This window comes from Colletes latitarsis, chromosome 6, assembly GCF_051014445.1.
Source record: "Colletes latitarsis isolate SP2378_abdomen chromosome 6, iyColLati1, whole genome shotgun sequence".
Taxonomy (NCBI): Eukaryota; Metazoa; Arthropoda; class Insecta; order Hymenoptera; family Colletidae; genus Colletes; species Colletes latitarsis.
The window spans coordinates 17480809-17500926 of record NC_135139.1 but is presented as its reverse complement, the minus strand read 5'-3'; the positions used below and the strand labels follow the sequence as shown (position 1 = coordinate 17500926).

The 20118-nt window shown below is 35.6% G+C and overlaps 4 protein-coding genes across 6 annotated transcripts in view; 1 reads left to right on the top strand and 3 right to left on the bottom strand.

Annotated features, from left to right (window-relative positions):
• Positions 1-20118, bottom strand: part of LOC143342928 (uncharacterized) — a 454297-nt gene that overhangs the window by 117187 nt on the left and 316992 nt on the right. The window lies entirely within an intron of this gene.
• On the top strand, positions 1805-9138 carry LOC143342845 (esterase B1-like). Its single transcript, XM_076767131.1, has 17 exons — positions 1805-1999; positions 2501-2632; positions 2736-2898; positions 2967-3152; positions 3248-3459; positions 3648-3810; positions 3903-4039; positions 4109-4256; positions 4339-4465; positions 4598-4793; positions 6072-6209; positions 6390-6549; positions 6718-6903; positions 8067-8218; positions 8378-8525; positions 8684-8816; positions 8934-9138. Exons 1-17 carry the CDS (start codon positions 1805-1807, stop codon positions 9136-9138), a joined length of 2781 nt encoding a protein of 926 aa, XP_076623246.1.
• LOC143342931 (juvenile hormone esterase-like) lies at positions 8911-13435 on the bottom strand. 2 transcript variants are annotated; one of them, XM_076767271.1, is made up of 10 exons: positions 13225-13435; positions 12455-12592; positions 11893-12052; positions 11636-11821; positions 11173-11381; positions 10833-10995; positions 10206-10312; positions 9940-10087; positions 9731-9863; positions 8911-9399 (listed from the first exon to the last, which is right to left on the bottom strand). In XM_076767271.1, the coding sequence occupies exons 1-10, from the start codon at positions 13423-13425 to the stop codon at positions 9210-9212; spliced, it is 1635 nt and encodes a 544-aa protein (XP_076623386.1). In that variant the 5' UTR covers positions 13426-13435; the 3' UTR covers positions 8911-9209. The 2 variants fall into 2 exon arrangements, with proteins under 2 accessions (XP_076623386.1, XP_076623387.1); XM_076767272.1 differs by having other exon boundaries at positions 11636-11788.
• Positions 14268-18744, bottom strand: LOC143342930 (juvenile hormone esterase-like). Of its 2 annotated transcripts, XM_076767270.1 has the most exons (11): positions 18532-18744; positions 17559-17696; positions 17012-17171; positions 16757-16942; positions 16029-16237; positions 15615-15777; positions 15392-15498; positions 15124-15271; positions 14897-15029; positions 14370-14583; positions 14268-14287 (listed from the first exon to the last, which is right to left on the bottom strand). In XM_076767270.1, exons 1-10 carry the CDS (start codon positions 18730-18732, stop codon positions 14382-14384), a joined length of 1647 nt encoding a protein of 548 aa, XP_076623385.1. In that variant the 5' UTR covers positions 18733-18744; the 3' UTR covers positions 14268-14287; positions 14370-14381. The 2 variants fall into 2 exon arrangements, with proteins under 2 accessions (XP_076623385.1, XP_076623384.1); XM_076767269.1 differs by having other exon boundaries at positions 14275-14583.

Below are 20118 nucleotides of genomic sequence, written 5' to 3'. Positions count from 1 at the left end.
TCGTAAGAAACGATGAAATGTACTTTTTTATTTGACAAACCGAAACAAGCTGTCCTTCGTAAGAAAAATGAAACGTGTTACTTTTCGTAATTCACGTTGGAATATGTGTAACTGTAACCTCGTTTTTCTATACTGCACCATAACTCGATTGCCTAAAAATCTATATGCTTTATCAATCGAATACTAAGTTGATATATCAACTAACAGAGAGATAAATAAACTCACAAACATGTGAACACAGATACTAACGTGTTAATTGTTTATATTAATAATTGAATGTGTTTAATAGAATTTAAAACATAGCAGAACTATGGAAATACTAAATGTTTCAATTGCTAAACGAAATACTGCGGATCTGACTCCTTCCACGCATTGAAGTCTCCCAAGTGAGGTATACGATAACGTTACGTTCATGATTTTATTTCACGAAAACTGGCTACGTTATTATTCTAAAATTGTCTCTGTATAATTAAGAGTTTATTCTGCAGTCAATGTAAACATTTCAGACCTTTAATTTTGAAAATTCACAAAAATGAAACACTTTGATCGAACTTTAAAAATCTATTGCCAAAGTGAGTCAAATAAAAGACTTGAAATTCACAGTATTAAAAATTGCAAAGTCATTCTTTCTCTTTCATATCCTGGAGGAATGCAAATTACAATAATAATTAATTATTTTTATATCGTTAAAATGAAGATAATTGAAGATTTCGTGATTTTCATTTGCAGCAGAGTTCGCTATATTGCAAATTCGCCAGACGATTTGCAACTGTTTTAACAAAAACACAGACGATGATTGGCCCCACCCACAGTCTCGGTACATAAGACTAATTGTACGTCGCGAAATTGTTTAACGATAAACAGGAAAGTAACAGGCAACGTTATTTTTACCACTTTTATCATTCATTCTTTTTTATATTGAAAAGGCAGTTCGTACAAGCCTGAACATCTAATCAAACAACAAATTCAAAATCAATGAATAAATGATACCTAGTTTTTTCAAGCACAGTCAACTATGATCAAATGAAAAAGTCAAACTATAATTATATTTGCAACTGTTTTTGAGCAATGGCAAATTTTCAGTTATTTGAAGTGCGAAAACAGAAATAAAAAATAGTATTTGAATAACTCTAAAGAAGGAAATAACCTAGAGAATAATGCCAAAATAAGAAATGAAAGCTGATTCTGCTAACTCGAAGCAAATGCGTAAAAGTTCGAAGAATCAGGTATGATTCAATGTTTGAAATGTAAGGCGTGGTACCACACAGGTTCTGTAAATGTTCGTTTAACATCGAAGAAATATTATTGTGATAAATCGACTGCAGATATTGCATATTCATATAAAAAACATGCAAAATTAATGTCATTTGCATGACAATCTTCGTTAATGACTATCAGAGAAAATTATTTTACAAATTAATTAAAATCAACGCACGCAGAATGGTATTTTTTTTTAATCTACTAAAACATAGTACTATTGGTATTTATAGTGTCGTTTATCGTAACACCGTCGTTATTTCAGGCTCGTCTAAATTTATGTCGACCCAACTGAGTATATAAAAGTTTTGGTATAATTCTCGATCAAGGCCCAATAGCATGAGTTCCAATCAACGCAAGACGTTTCAATTATTAATTAGTTTACCTACTAGTAATGAAATAACGATAAGATAAGGTCACGCATATTAACATTTTTGATTAAAATTACGTAACTGCGACCACCTGAAACGCGGATATCACGAGTATATAAACCGGTGCATGATCTATACCAACCATGTTAGGTCGTGTTCACGAACTTCGAGCAAAGATGAGGTATTCGCTATTCCTGGCCATTGCTTTCCTCGCAACGGCGGCAAAATGTCGAAATTTGTCGCAAATCGTGCAAACCAACAAAGGGCCTGTTCAAGGTGTCGTGCTGAAGACTGCATTTCATCAACAATCCTATTCTAGCTTCTTCGCGATTCCCTATGCGAAACCACCAGTAGGCGAACTCAGATTTAAGGTAAGACACGATATTACGATCTTCTAGACGATCTATATAATTTACACAATATTATTATATCAATGTATCTGTATAAATAAAATTGTAAGTTGTACAATTTTTAAAGAATTCAGATTTAGACGTATCAACTAAAAATTAAACAAATCAATTTTGATAAAAATTTCTTTTACAGCTCTTCAAATTTTTATATTTATCGTATCATTCTTCAGCAATTTAATTTCTGTTTTTAAAATACTAAATTCTAATTAGAACCCAAATAGAATTGTAAATTTTTCCAAATGTGACAAGAAAAGGTCTAAACTCAAATATTATATTTTACTAACTACAATTTATCTCAACCAGCATGACAGAAGTTAAGACATGCATAGTGACTTTTTCTCAGACAAATTAGAGCTTTCTTAAAATTTTACTCGGATTGAAAATTTTATATTAGGAGTTATAAGGAAATTAGAGACATTTTGCACTGATTATGAGATCCATTCTTTAATCTGTCAAATATAGGCCCCAATTGAAGCAGACTCGTGGACAAACGTGAGAAGTGCTACACAGGAGAGTCAAATGTGCCCACAACTTGTAAATCAATCAGTTGTTGGAGACGAAGATTGTCTGTACCTGAACGTATACACGCCAGTGGTAAGCATTCAATGTTAATTTCTGTATAAAATAAATAATTTTTTTATTACCCCATTCATATGCTATTTTCGAATTTACTATGTCACGAATATATTTATTGCAGTTGAATTTCAATAATAATACAGAGGCATTGAAACCGGTGCTGGTTTATATATACGGTGGTGCTTTCCAAACGGGAAGCGACAGTAAGGGTACATTCGGACCTGATGGGTTCTTGGAAAAAGACATTGTCATGGTCGACATGAACTACCGTCTCGGTGTTTTAGGTACAGGGAAAATATCATTAAACAATTAGAGATTTAGGTAGAAAACGATTTATCACGAATTTTCTTAGGATTCCTGGCATTGGGAGTTCCCGACGCGCAAGGAAATCAAGGTCTGAAGGATCAAAACATGGCTCTGCAATGGGTGCAAAAGAATATCGCCAGATTTGGCGGTGATCCTAATCGAGTGAGTTTGATGGGCCAGAGTGCTGGTAGCGCGTCAGTGACGTACCATGTCTTGTCCCCGAAATCTCGTGGTAAGAATGCTCGTAACATTTTTCAAAATTGCAATTGGCAAACTGCTTTGCATCAGGGATAAGCAAATTTAACAACAGCGAATCTTTCCTATCAGGTTTGTTCCAGCAGGCCATAAGTCACAGTGGCTCTGCTCTGTGCTCGTGGGCGTACAAGACGCCAACTTATGCTCTTTGGAACGCCTATGAGTTAGGTAGACGGATGAACATGTCTGTTCACAGTACCTCCGAGCTATTAACTAATCTGATGAACGTCAATGCCACGGACCTCGTAACGTTTGGCGCAGCTATGTCAACCATGAGTATACCGGTATGGTCCTAACATAGAATATGTTAAAAACCACCCGCTCTAACTCAATTTTTGAGATTTTCTACTGAAATTTAAATAAGCTAATGATAAAAATAGATTCTTTGACCTTCGTGAAGGTATATCCCCCCTTAAATCGGGTTTAAAAAACCGAGAATTTGCTTTATGCATGATCAATTCTTCTGTTAAAGATTCCAATTAACATAGCGTTCGCGCCTACGTCCGAAGTTGGAAACAATGTTAAAGATCCATTCCTGACCGAATGTCCTGCGTCGTACTTCGAATCTGGAAACTTCAATCATGTGCCTGTTTTGATGGGTTACATGGCTCAAGAGACCATTTTGTTCTCGACCGGTAACGATCAATTATTCTTTCGTATTTTAATTTTTATACAAATATCTTTCTAATATTTGAATATCGATAACTATCATTTTTCCGTACGACAGCCTTAGATTACAAACGACAGGCGCTCCAAGACAAATTACAGGGTCTTACCAGCCTATTAGATCCAACTGGTGTGAACGATGTTCTCTTACGTACAGTAAACTCTATCGTAAACAGCACCGAATGGGAACTCATAAAGGTATTTCTATTGGGATTATTTTTACATATGTTTACAGTTCATCTCACGATTTCTTTTCCCGAATTTCAGGCCTCGACTTTGTATTATTTCAAATCGCCCATCGATCTCATGCAAAGATACTTCGTTAAGTATAACGAGAACAAACCCGTTTACTATTATCGTATGTCGTACAGTTCGCAGTACAACGACCACAGACGATCCGACCCGAACATAAACGGTGAGTAATCCAATTATATTTATACTGTTTAGTATTTTTCTTTGCTCTTGTATCTTATAAAAATCCTAATTAACTATTTTAGGCGCTGCTCATGGCGACGATCTTCCTCTGTTGTTCTTGATGGACGGCTATCCCACCAATCCCAATACTACGTACAATAAATTTTGCAATAAAATCAGTACGATGTGGTCGAACTTCATCAAATATGGGTAAGGGTTATAATCTTTTTCAAAAGCCAAAAATAATATAGATTATAGAGAGTTAATTCAAGACAAATTCATTTGCTTTTCAGATAAATTCATTTGCTTTTCGTAGTGTCTAATATTATAATATGTTCACAGAAATCCCACTCCGCCGAATTCCGTCCAGAATGGCACATATTGGACACCTTCGGGACCAGAAGGATACCAACTGGATATCGGGAACGACAAATTTGTAATGAACGATCGTTTGTTGACTTCGAACGACGAATTCGTCCAGAAGACGTATTATTATGGCTTACCTGCCGTCACTACCTGCCAGAATTATCCCATAAACGTTACAAGACTGCTTTAATAGACGTATACAGAGATTTTTGATACATTTTTCATAAAATTATGCTTTATAAAGTAGTAAATGACATTGTCGATTTTTAATCGTAACTTTGTCTGCAACTATAGCTTTCTACATGATTTCGATTTTGATATATATTTTATAGTGTATTCTTAGAATTTTTATCAGAGTGGACTGTTTCCCAAGACTTGTTTCTAGCTTAGAATATAAGTTATATTTTTCTTAAACAAAAGGCTGCACGATTGTATTTGCGTGTATTCTATTAGAAAATATGCATATCTATAAGATAGCATTATGATAAACATAAAAAAAAATCTCAATATTAAAGGACAACTTTTTATACCGCATAAAAGAAATGAATAAAAAAAATGGTTTTACTGTAATAGAGTATTGTATTTTTCCCCCAAGGTGAATTTGGGATATCGAAAAAGGGACATCGATAAGAAAATTGACGGTCGTCGGACGCTGTATCGTGTTTTGCAACTTACTAAAAAAAAATATTTTCTTTCGCGAAAAACGTTCGACGCTTTTGCAATCGACAAAATCAATACCGTTGGAATGTGACGAGTTAAATACACTACGTTCGAAGTTGAGCTGATGGTACAATAAATCGACAGAACATAATAACAATTTCGCAAGTTGTGTGGCGCGACGAGTCAAACGATTTTAAGCAATTGCGTTCGCTTCAGAACGAATTAAAACGATCGAACGGATATCCGACGCGTGTATTGTAATTTTTCGAAGATGAATCGTAAAATATGGTGCACTTTCGTGTTATTAATATCTTGGACAGAGCGTCTGTTCGCTAATTCGCGTCGAACGCCCGTAGTGTATACGAACAGTGGACCTGTGCGCGGTTTGATATCGCACACTGTGTGGAACTCGATTGAATATTCGTCTTTCAAGGGAATCCCCTACGCGAAACCACCCACTGGAAGTCTTCGATTTCAGGTAAATAACCGCGAATAAATTTTTGGAACAGCAATGTATTGGGGTTGATCAAAAAGAAAGCGACTTTCTTATCTGAAGAATTTTTTTCTGAGAGCTTTAGTTTGCAAGACAATTTTTGTATTTACATACTTACACTCGCAAAAACAAAGTGTCACTTTTGACAGCTACAAATAGCTACAAAATAACCATGTGGTTTTATGGTTTTAACTAAAGTTAGTTGCATTTCTGAGTCTCTAAAATATGAATTTTCTGACTACTCTAATAATTCGCAATGAAGTTTGGTTTTTAAAAACTTTAATAATCACTGTGCAGCCCCCAGTGCCCGTTAAACCATGGAACGAAACGTTAAACGCATTCCAAGAAGGAAACGTGTGTCCTCAATTAGACTTACAATCGGGTGTTTTTATGGGAAACGAAGATTGCTTGTTCCTGAACGTTATTACTCCTGAGGTAAACATTAAAACAGTAAAATTATGCTTTAAAACTTCCCTTCTATTGCCATATGGATAACATATTTTAATTTAGGCAAAATCTCTGAACGATCCATAACTAAAAATCATCAGTTTAATATGCAATATAGACATTGTACGTACTATCTAGTACGAATTTAAATAATTTAAATTACGATAGACGCAGTTCGAAGACGAAGTGAATTTGAAACCAGTCATGGTCTGGATACACGGCGGTGGATTTTTAAGTGGAAGTGGCAACCTATCGTTGTACGGACCTGATTTCTTCATAGAAGAGAACATTGTCTTCGTCAGTTTCAATTATCGCATCGGTGCTCTCGGTACAAAAATTTTCTTCAACTCAAATTTGATTTCCTTTGATTTGGTCCAAAGAATTCGATTCAAAGTTCTATAATTTTGCCAATGTTCCAAATTATAATAATTTATTTGTTAATACATATTCTTTGTATGTATCCTGAAAATTGAAGAACACTTGTATGATTTTCCAGGATTCCTGGCGTTGAATCATCCACGAGCAACGGGCAATGCTGGCCTAAAGGATCAGAATCTGGTTCTACGATGGGTGCAGAAGAATATTGACGCGTTTGGTGGGAATCCAAAACAAGTTACAATTTTTGGCCAAAGCGCAGGTGCTGCATCCGTGGGTTTTCACACGTTGTCGAAAAAATCGAAAGGTGCGTACAAAAATATTCGATTCTTTACCAATAAGATCACAGAGAAACACTTCCGTATATTTTGCAATCGTACTAATTACCACAAAGCCATTCCTAACAGAATCAACCCCAATGATACGTTATTCAATCGTAAAATCGAATTTATGGTGGCTTGAGGAATATTATCGATAACTATTAAAAAATTTTGAACTGATTTTTATCGAGAAGATGTTACAGATATACTGGTAATACTGTTGTGAAGATTTAAACATTCTTCCATCAGTGAAAGAAATATAAACAAAAGGGATTCTGTTGCTTGAATCCGGGGTGAAAATTGTCACTAAAAAGCGGAGATTATTGCATTACCATTCACGATGGGACTATAGACATCTGTCCTTAATTTCGATAATTGTTAGTTTTGTATAATCAGTAATAGTTGTTATGCATAATACTTTACTAGCTTTGATATATCATTCGATCAGGTTTATTTATACGATCGATCAGTATGAGTGGCACACCTCTATGTTTGTGGGCATATCAGACACCACAGGAAGCTACTGCTCATGCACACAAACTTCTGCGTATTCTTGGTCACCTACCGAAGAACAAAAACGACATACTGAATTTTTTTCTTCATACTCCTGCCTCGGATATTGTGATAGGAACTACGAAAGTGTCTCTGGTAATATCATTAGTATTTTTTTACTACTAATATCATTCATGAAGATCTACAACCGTGGTCGAAATAAACTGTTTCGTCCAAAGTTGCTCTTAGATTAAATACCACGCAAATTTTTTCAACAACGATCACGTTAATAATTTCATTATGCTTCCTTTAAAATTTCCAGAACTTCCTTCCATTTCGACCGACGATAGAGAATCCTACCATCGCGCCTCGTAACAGTGCATTTTTAACAGAATGTCCCGTAACAAAATATCACAGTGGAAAATTCTATCACCATTCTATGATAATGGGTTATACTCGCGACGAGATCCTTCTGTTTATGGGCTGTGAGTATCATAAATGCTACTAATCGAATTGTTATTGTCGATAGAGGAACACAATTGCGTTTTGATTGTTCAAAATGACGATGAAACCTAGCAATGTGGGTCATACATGGGCGTCAGAGGGTCAAGCATTGTTAATACTTAATTCTACAACGAAACCGTGTTATATTTTCCAGTTAAATTCAATCAAGTGAACACAACAAAACAGGTTATCAAGTTTTTACAAAACAGGGCCAAATACGAAGAGAGCATCAGTGGCAAAACCAGGAACCAACTTGCAAATCTTCTGGGCAATGATTCTAAAACGACTATCAACAAAATAGTAAAGGTACAGTCGTGACAATAATTCTAACACATAGTAATTAAATTGTTATGTCAGGATTATAATAATTACCAAAGTTAAAGAGATCAAATTCTCCGTCAGATTTTGACAAATTTTTTAAATGTCTGACACCAGGAGTTTGTGCAAAATTTATGTTATTTGCAGATTGGAACGGATTTTTTTTTTAGAATTCCCATCGACTTGACTCAAAGAATGCTGGCGAAACGTAACGAAAATCATTCCATTTATTATTATCGACTATCGTATCAATCTGAATATTCGATGCACCGACTGTATGATAATCCTCTGAAAGGTACGTTATCTCGTTAATATTACAATAAGTTATGTACAATTTCAATAACAAGAAGAAATACCTATTCTTTTAATAAATGGTACCTCGTATTACTTTAAAATAAATCGATAATTTCTTATAAGTTAAAATTAATATTGCATCGAATATCGTAATTTCAGGAACTGCCCACTTGGACGACGTTGGCTACATATTTAATGTAAAACAGTTGCAAGCACCTACCGATCCTGCAAATTCCTTCAATCAATTTCGAAAAAGAATGGTTACTCTGTGGGCTAATTTCGCTAAATACGGGTATATAACAATTTGTAACACCCTATACGAAAAATTGCCTTTAAAATACTGTTTACTATTGTAAAATAAATATACAAATAAGTTTAATGTCTGATATAGGTTTTTTTTTCGTTGCAGAAACCCAACACCGAACAATTCGAGCGACGTGATCTGGACAGACTCTAGAAAGTCTAGATCACAATTGGATATCAATGAAACGTTCATCATGCATGATCGCTTGATCGATGGAAGGGTTGAGAATTATGAAAAGGGTCTGTACACTGCCTTGGCACTCGTCAGTGCCTGCAGACACAAACCGGTGGATTACAAAAGTATTTTCTAAAATTGTTACTGAAATAAAAGTCTCTTTATTTATTTTACAACATTCAGACGCGTCAATTCAATTAATACAATTCAACTGCAGCCAGATACATAATGCGCGATAAAATAGATCAATTTTTTGATAAGAAGAATCCGTTCAGTTATCACATCATTATGATTCATCATGTTGAAAGTTTCACTGATGTTAAATACTTGACCATCTTTTCCAGATGGCTCCCAAATTACGCTTCCTAGCTCTTTATCGCCTTGTGGTGTAGGATTCCTGTAATGATCGCCTTGTCTTACACGGAATATCAATTTTTGTATCGACGAATAGGATATGCGAGACTATAATCATGTTTAAAAGTTTGAATGCCTAATAATCTAGAAGTTTGAAACTGTGAAACTTCAAACGTTTAACGAACTATCAAACAATTTAAAAATCTGTGAGTTTTCAAGTCTGATAGTCCATGTGCTTATAAATTTAGGAATGTAAGAGTCTGAAAGTTAAAAGCAGATTTTATGGATTTTTCTCTCGAAAATCTGTAAGGGCCGCGTTTGTGAAATTCCTCGCAAGAAACTAACAACAAATGTTCAGCAGTAAAATACTTTACCCATATTTGGCGAAGTTCGTCCACAACGCGACCACCTTACTTCGAAATTGATTATGAGGATGTTTTGGATCAGTGGGAGCATGCAATTGTTTCATATTGAAAATCAACGAGACGTCATCATAATGACCAGTTCCTACAACATAAAATGTCTTGTAATCTCGTAGTCTAAAAATTAAATTTCAGCGGGACGGAGAATTCAAAATGTTTACCTTCTTTTGAAACATTAAATAAATGGTGAAAGACATAGGGCGAATTGTACGATACTTGATAAAAATAAATAGGGTGGCCATCGTTATTCTGTTCTATAAATTCTCGAGTGAGATCGATCGGTGCCTTAAATACGAACTCTTGTACAATCTGCAAGCATTAACGTTTACAGACTAACATATACCTAAAGGACCTTTGCGTCACACTACACATGATTGATTCAATTTTTTTTATTGTATATTTACTATAATTCAGATATTAACATTACCGACAACAGGTCATTCAGCGGACCATACCAATGCTCAGGGACGAACGGAATATACACAAAAAGCATATTCCATATTTTTGCAAACCTATCTAGCATTAGATAAATAACTGCAAAACACACAATAAAAAAGCGTGAGTAATACCAGATGAGACAACGAATTTGTATAATTTCTAAAACGTTACAAATTATGTTCATAGTGAGTATTGCCATTAACGAGGCATACAAGTAGACCTTTATACCCACACATCATATTTTCGGTAAAGAATTTTTTTCTCGAAACTGCGTAGGATTTCGGGGGTATGTTTATTCACCAAAAATTATTACAATTGATCCCCACAACCAAAAATAATTTTTTTAGAACGATTTGAAATTTTTTTTTTCCACCGAAAAATTTAGGCACCTATTGGTTTTTTTTCTCGAAAATGGTTAGGATTTCGGGGGTATGTCTATTCACCAAAAATTATTACAATTGATCCCCGCAACCGAAAATAATTTTTGCAGAACGATCTGAATTTTTTTTTTTCTCGCTGAAAAATATATTAGATGTAAGGTTTACTAGTATATCTCGTCTGTGGTATTGCACCGAGGAATTTATAATCGACTGGGATAACTAACGTTTACACTTACAGGGCCAAAACGAAATGAATTCGTCCTTGGTGAAACCCAACATTACGTCGTGTTTGAGGAATTTCCCAGTTTCAAGCACCTTTATCGGACATTCAGACATGAATATGTCTTCGGGTGCAGCAAGACGGTTATTTTCCGTCGTAGGGACAAACGGTAGTGTAATCTGCGAATGTACATAAAAAAAAGAATTCCAGCGAACCACGTTCGATGCTTTCGATTACTCGAAAAGATCGCAAGAAATTTGGAATAGTAATCTTTTAATTAATATCAACATATTCGATTCAGATATCTTATAAGACGCGAAGAGCACGAATGCTTTGGCTGAATGCCTGAATCTCACAAATGCAGTGGCCACGCCCATAGTCTCTGTTCTTTGCACGATATCCTGGGCAGATGCACGAAGTAAGAATTCCAGGATTTCGGTTGTATTTTGTGACGTGAAACCGAGGGTAGAAACGAGCTTAACAGCATTATTCAGCGCCAATTCTGGCGACGAATAGAGAGGGAACACCGGTGCACCGCTTTGGGCGATGACCCGCTGAAAGAGCCCTGTAGAAAATACACAGAGTCCAATAGCGATACAATTATGACACCAACACATTCACTATCTCCATTCTACCACATTCTACGCAACGTTTGTTATAAAACTCGCTTTAAATTCTAGTAAAAAATTCGGTACAAACTTATATATTCGGGACGACCCAATATATTCCCCAGAAATTTCAAGAATTAATTGACCAGCCTGTACACGTATAATATAAACATTTTTCAATAGTAGAAAACATCGACATTATATATTGTACCTCGCGAATGTTCTGACAACAAGTGCAAAGTCACGGATGTGCTACCAGCACTTGCCCCAAAAATCGTCACTCGGCCCGGATCACCCCCAAACGCTGCAATATTTTCTTGAATCCATCGTAACGCCATAGTCTGATCCTTCAAACCAGCATTGCCTAACGCATCAGGATGATTTAAATTTAAGAATCCTAAAATTTCAAGTTTAGCGTCTCAGTTGCAACTAGACAAAGCTGTTTGAGTGTCGTGAGAAAGTTATTACCGAGGGCACCGATGCGATAATTGATGCTGACTATAATCACATCTTTCTCTATGAAGAAATCCGGACTGTAGAATGCTGTGTTGATGTATCCCGAAACAAAGGAACCACCGTACACCCACACCATAACTGCCCGTGGAGTCATGTTTCGATTAAAATTCGTCTACCGTGAACAGAATATAAAAAAACTTGATCACTCGGTGCGATAAATATTTATTGTTATTCGCTAAAATGATGTACGCGTCTTTGAGGGTACGTATATTTGGGCTACAGATATTTACTTTCACGAGAATTTGAAAACAATAAATACACTTTATTTTATAATTAGTTTCTTAGAACAGAAAATTTGGCAGTGAAAAAAGCAAATGAATTTGTAATAATTTCTTTCGACCCCTGTTCGTAGTACTGATTACACACACTATATGATATGTTTTGTATCAGCTTCTGCATGTTTTGTATCTATGCAACAGTTATTCGATACTATAGACATTTTTCTTGATTCGAGACTGATCTCTCTTTCTCCGTACAGTACATTTCACAATATGTTGTTATCACTAAAAATCACCTCAGGAGTGAATACGCTCAAATACAGGCAGTCCTCGTTTCCCATGTAATGGAAATCACTGGGGAATAGTTGAGGACACGATTTTGGCTCCTTAATGGTGGCCCGTGTTGCATTCCACGGGGTTGGTGGCACAGGTGGCTACAATAATAATTTTATAAACAAAAAAATTGTTTCTGTATTTTCATAAACATTCAACAGTTGATATCCCCACTCTACAACTCTATTAATCAGTGTCGATTTAATAACACAATTACTGAATACACGTGTTATTTGTAGGCAAAGTAAGGTGAAGTATAGAATTATTCTACAGGTATTCCTCTGATTCAATAATCGGTTTCATAGACCGTGTCCTGGGCAAAGTAACTAATTTTATGTAACATTTAAACGATCGTTCATCAATATTTTTTATCCGCCATGCTATCCATCAACCAAACGACAATTTCTACAAACTTAAAATTTTTCAATTAATAACTATGATTCAGCGCAAATATATCAGCAGTACTTGGCTGTAACACGTTCTCCTTCATGAAAAATCGACATGCTAATTTTATCTAAATTTTTGGGAAAAATTAATCGAACGAAGTTAGAACCTGTTTAACATCTAAACTATTACTGACTGTGTCATAGAAATATTGATAGATCTCGGCCCATAAATTGTAAAAACAACAACAGATATTATCGTTTGCAAAATTGGGCCAGTTGTTAAAAAATCGATGGAAGTATTAATCTAGTAACTTAATTAAGCTTTTCTCACACGTTTAGGCGAATACCTTGAATCTGAGGCGTCCAACAGGTGGTGTTGCGAACGGAATTCCTTTGAACGAAGAATACTTAATCGAATTCCACACAGTGGACAAAACAGCACCTTGCACGGGTCCCAATTTCGTTTGAATTACAGGAGTTCGTATCATACCGAAACATCGATACGACGATGATAACGACACAAGTATTAAAAGGATTAAGACGTTCATTATCGACAGATTTTCTAGGACAAATGACTCTATCGTCCAACATAGTGGAATCATTTATAGTATCCGGAAGAACGATTTTATCAGCAAAAAGCGAATTACAAAATGATTGAAGAGATGTAGATACTCGCTGTTTTGAATATTTTATTAAATCGGTTGGAATAATTTGTTACCATTCTTATCAGATTCAAAGTACATTTTATAATGCCGGTAACCACGCCGCTAAAATGCAATTAAACTCATGAACAATATTGTTGTTATTGAAATTTATCGTAACAACTTCTCGAGAACCGACGACTTGTATTCTCAATATCTATGGCGAGTAAATACCACGTGAATCGCCCAAGGTTTAAACAAAAGAGAAGTGTTCGTTGAAAAATTTACAAAGGCTAAGAAGAATACTACAAAAACTAAATAGATGACTGATTGATTTAATGAAATTCGTTTTTAAGAAGTCTTCATTAAGAATCCTCGTCCTAAAAATTGTTCCTAAACATTTCTCTAACACTTATATTTGTGTGGTTCTAAAAGTTTATACTATCAACTGATCCTGTAGTGTTTGAAATTAAAACTAAATACTGGGAGAATTTAATTATTTATATTATATAACGTTTAGTTGAAGACTATGAATCTGCAGGAGAAAAACTATGGAATTACAAAAATGTTGTAATATAAATATAACGTGACAAATATAACACTAGCAATTTTGTAAACATAATAATTTTACTAGCTTCGATTGGAAGTAGAAACTATATTGCAAAGAATTTTGTCGAATATATTTTTCTAAAGTGGATAATGACGAAAGATTAAAACGGTATTATACATATTGTTCGTGTCAAATTCTGTGTAGACAAATGAAGTTGACCTGCAAAGAAAAATCATTATAGATAACGCAATCGTTCGATTCATTTTATTTACAGAATGGAAAATATTCTAATTATAAATACTATATAATCAAATTATAACAGAATCCTATTGCAGTCGGAAATATAGTGCAGGACGTAATGCATGATTGATTCGATTAGGAGAATCCGTTCAGTTATCACATCTTCATTGTTTAACATGCTAAAACTATCATTGATGTTAAATATTCGACCGTCTTTTCCAGACGGTTCCCAAATTACGTTTCCTAGCGGATTTGCGCCTTTTGGTGTAGGATTCCTGTAATAATCATTTACAATCAACCCCCGTATAACACAGTATTAACAGCATGACAACCTAGAAGTATAATATTTCGAATCTAAAGCTGTAAAAGAGTGGAAGTCTCGATGTTCAAGAACTAGTAATCTAGAAATTTATATGTCTAGGAGTCTGGAAATCTAGGAATTGAATCTAGGAATAGAAGTCTAGGAATGAAGGAGTTTGAAAGTTAAAATCATCCCACTAAGGAATCAACAGTCTAAGGATTAAATAGTTACGTCTCGAGTTCAGGAATCTAAAGCTGAAATATTTGTCTAGCATCAAAATAGTGTACCCGTATTTGGCGAAGTTCGTCCACAAAGTGACCACCTTATTCCGAAATCGATTAAAAGGATGTTGCGGATCTGTAGGAGCGTTCAATTGTTCGATATTGAAAATCAGTCCGACATCGTCTAAATGACCAGTTCCTACGATACAGATGAATATTTCGTTATTTCGCGATCGTGCATCTGCCGTAGAAAACATTTGGTTCGAGCAAGGTAGAAAATTTAAAATGTTTACCTTCACTCGTAATGTTGAGTGATTTGTGAAAGAGATAGGGCGAATTGTACGATATTTGATAAAAATAAATAGGATGACCATCGTTATTCTGTTCCATTAATTTTCGAGTGAGATCGATCGGCGCCTTAAAGAAAAAATCTGTTCCGATCTGCAAACATTAACGTGAAACTTGTACGAGTAATATCATCGTTTACAACTCTGATTGCGTTATATAACTGATTCAATTTTAAATCTTTTCTCCAATATTTTTTATAATTATGGACGTTACCGGTATTATATTATCTATCAGGCCATACCAATCCTCAGGATAGAATGGAAGAGCCGTGAAAAGTGTGTTCCATATTTTCGCAAACGAATTTAGTATCATAGGAATGTCTGCAAGATAGGAACACGAGAAGCTTAATACAAACTTATTTTGTCTGATTTTAAAATTGCAACGAGTGGCTGTTACGGAGTTAATAAAAACGGGATTAATTAACGTGAACACTTACAAAGCCAAGCTGTAATAACTTCACTGTCGTTGAAACCTATCATTATGTCGTGTTTGGTGAATTCGCCACTTTCGAGCAATGTTATGGGACACTCATGCAGGAATATATCTTTGCGCGATGCGACTTGGGCATTTTCTTTTGTGGACACAAACGGTAACGTAACCTATGAACGTACAAAACAAAAAGAACTCAGCAAACCGGAAGGTCGACTACTTTTAGGGATCAGAATATTTTAGGAACTTCTTTAAATTTTTTACTATTCAAGTAAAAGGAAAACCAGAGTTTGGCGTTCAAAATGGCCACCGAGTGAAAACTCTTTCGGTCGAGAATGTGAATGAAACTTCTTGGACAAAGGACCGGGGAAATATCAAACTATTTTTCTGTGACTTCACGAATGTTTCGATCGAATCATACAATTGCAGTGATCACGTTTACGGTGTCCGCCGCTTCCACGATATCTCGGGCAGGTAGTTGACGCAAGAAATCCAGAATTTCACTAGTATTTGATGACGAGAAACCGAGGATATTGGCCAGTCTACGAGCATTACTCATTGATAAGCTTGGCGACGAATAGAGAGGGAATATCGGTGCACCGCTTTGGGCGATGACCCGCTGAAAGAGACCTGTAGAAGATACAAAGTCTAATAACGACGCAATTATGATACTAAACATTCACTATCAAGCGTAAAACACGCTTTAAACTCTAGCAGAAAATTCGATACGAACTTATACAGAGTGTTCGGTCACCCCTGGGGAAAATTTTAATGGGAGATCCTAGAGACCAAAATAAGACGAAAATCAAGAATACCAATTTGTTGATCGAGGTTTCGTTAAAAAGTTATTAGCGTTTAAAGTTCCGCCTATAAAACAGCAATCTGCTCAGCCTGCTGCGTAGTGATTCTCACTTTAAACGTTAATAACTTTTTAACGAAGCCCCAATCAACAAATTGGTATTCTTGATTCTCGTCTTATTTTAGCCTCTAGAATCACCCACTAAAATTTTTCCCAGGGATGACCGAACATCCTGTATATTCGGGACGACCTAATATATTCCCCAGAAATTTCAAGAATTAAAAGACCAGCCTGTACGTGTATAATATAAACATTTTCGAATAGTAGAAAGCATCGAAATGCTTCCGTACCTCGCGAATGCTTTGACATCGTGTGGAAAATGACGGATGCGCTGCCAGCACTTTCCCCAAAAATCGTTACTTGGCCCGGGTCACCCCCAAACGCTGCAATATTGTCTTGCACCCATCGCAACACCATCGTCTGGTCTTTCAAAGCGGCGTTGCCCAACGCATCCGGATGATTTAGATTCAAGAACCCTGAAGTTTCAAGTTTAGCCTCTTAGCTACAATAAACAACTCTGCTTTCGTATTTGGGAAACTCATTACCAAGAGCGCCGAGACGATAGTTGAAAGAGACCACAACCACATCCTGCTCCATGAAGAAATCGGGCCCGTAAAACGAGGTTTTGATGAATCCCGAAACATAGGAGCCACCGTACATCCACACCATAACGACCCTTGGTGTCATGTTTCGATTAAAATTCATCTATCGTGAACAGAATATTAAAAACCTTGATTTTTTATTCGCTAAAAAAGTGTACGCGTCTTTGAAGTTACGTATATTTAAGTATTTACTTTCACGAAAATTTGTAAATAATTAATACACGTCATTTTACGACTAGTTTCTTAAAACAGAAAACTTGGAAGTTAACAAATTGCTGTTATATCAGAACCAATTACACAAGACCATATAATATGTATTGTAAAGAAAAGTCAGATCTAATAGTAACTCTAAATCGTCGTGTATCTATGCAATAGTTCCTCGATACTATAGACATTTTTCTTGATTCGAGATCGATCACTCTTTCTCTGTATAGTACATTTCACAGTATATCGTTATTACTAAAAATCACAATTTAATATTTTGTTTCACCTCAGGAGTGAATACGCTTAAATACAGGCAGTCCTCGTTTCCCATGTAATGGAAATCAAAGATGTCTAGTTGAGGGCATGATTCGGGCTCCTCAATGGCATCCCGTGTTTTCCCCCATGGCTCTGGTGGCACAGGTGGCTGCAATAATAATTTTATAGCCATAGACACTGTTTCCAGCTGTTCTAAATTAAACGCTAGGATTGTGGTTGGCTAGAGTGTGATGTAATCAAGTTTTGCAAACGAGATACGTCGAGGTGAATATATTAGAGCATTGATGAGTGTGTGCATTACGCAACCAAAAATGTGCTTTGCACGTGTTATATGTGTGCGTATAGATGTACATATATATAGCAATCCAAGGATTAAACTGTAAACTGGAAGTTTTCTGTTTTCATTATTATGTATAATACATAATCATCTTAGTTTACAAGTATTCTCGTGCAATTAACCACTTTAAAAATAGATATAAAATGATATTTATTTCGTTCTTTGCAACGACACGAGAGATAGAAATATTGATAAGTCGAGAAAAAATACTATATTCGAACTATCATTTAGTTAGCAAAAATATTGAATGGACTGTTTGAAATTGGACTTACGCTATTTTCAAAGCAATGGGCCCAAGTATTATTTTGAAAATTATACTAATTAAATAAATGTTATTCCTACACGAGTTCTAATATTAGGCACCAGAAGGAGTTCGTGCGAGTTTATATTACAGATATTAAGTAATCATAACGCTGCAAACTCACCTTACTGTAACTATAAGTGAACTATTAAATTTAATTCGTTCATCAACTGTATGCTTGCATAAACAACACAATGTTGAAATAAATTAAAAACTTGATGAAACTTTCCATCGATACAAACACTGCCACGATGGTCTTTGATAAATTTAATTCTGACAATCACACGAACTTTTTCCTGTACCTGACAGTTAATGGTCGTTGTTTTCGTAAACCATAAACTTCACCTTAAATCTGAGGTTTCCAACGGGCGGTGTCGCGAACGGGATGCCTTTGAAAGAAGAATACTTAACCGAATTCCACACTGTGGTCAAAACGGAACCTTGCACGGGCCCCGATTTCGTTTCGATCACTGGAGTTCGAATCACACCAAGGCAACCACACAACGACGTCAACAACGTAAGAATTAATGGGATCGAGACGTTCATCGTAGGCGAGGATTTTAGCTAGAATGTCTCGATCGACTGGCACGATACTATCATTTATAGCATCCGGAAGAACGAGTGATCTTGGAAAAAACAAGAATTATAAAGTATCCACGAGGAATAGCAATCATTGTCACGGATATTCTGCTAAATCGCGGTTGAAACGTATCACAACCGTGTTTACCAGATACAAAGTGATTTTATGCGACGAAAAAATTATAATTAACAATAAAATCGAGGAAACAGTGAATTCCAGAGTTTGTATTTTTCCTTGTATTTTCAATGCCCATACTTTCGTGATTCCTTAAAAAAAAATATTATAAGAGCTTGGTAGACGACTGGTCGATAGAATGGGAAATCGTTTTTAAAAAAATGTTCGTTCTAAAAATAACTGTTGTTCCGAAGGAAACGTATTTGCAGAGACCATAGAGCATACATGGGTACAGCCTTGCCTCGAGCTTTTCGACTTATCGAAAATCTACCCTTCAAGGTAAGGAAAACTAGGCTACTATTTTGCTATTTACGACCGATCCGCTGCTCTTGACCTGATATCCGAGATCTATAAATCCCGATAGGCCTACTTTACTGTGGCAAATTCCGCGAATGTTATCTCGACTGATAAACAAACGCAAATAAAACGTAAGAAATAAAGGATCTTCGGCATAATAGTCCCGGGAATAGTAAATTTTATCAGCCAAACCCGAGCTAGATACGATTTACGTTTGCAAGCATAAATATTTGTAAACTATAATCGATTGCTGCAACGCGATCTGTTTACTATGAAAATAGGAAACTACGGTCGCTGTATACTTAATCGGTCTGTTGCTAAATAGACCAATTAGGATAGGTAGACGGAATGGCGATAGTTTGCTCCGGTGACACGGAGAATGCTGCTCACGGTGAACCGGTATTGCTCCGTTAAATGTTTGCAGTATGATGTGGACAAAACTCGTTTTTATCGAATCCTTTACCCAAAATATATTAACTCAAATTTTACCACTGACCATGTTTACTATTTTTAATTTTTTAATGCTGCTGAAACGATCGATCGTATCTAGAGAATTTAAGTAATAAATACGATTTGCATGGTTTTAACAGGAATAAATAAATATATTTGTGTAAACGCCCAGCTGTTAGAGATAAAGAATACGTCTCAATTAAGAATCTTCATTCGTTCGTTATCATAGTTTACACATTGACGAACAAATTTTTAAACTGTTTTACACAATGATTTGTTTTGTTCTCAATAATGACGCACACATACGACACGGGAACACGCAGCCAAGCAAACAAAACTGAAAGACGTTCTTACGTTATGTCATCCAATTTATTACAGAGTTGTTTATTGAAATATTTGATGTTTGCTTCGCGTCGGGCGACAAAAGTAGC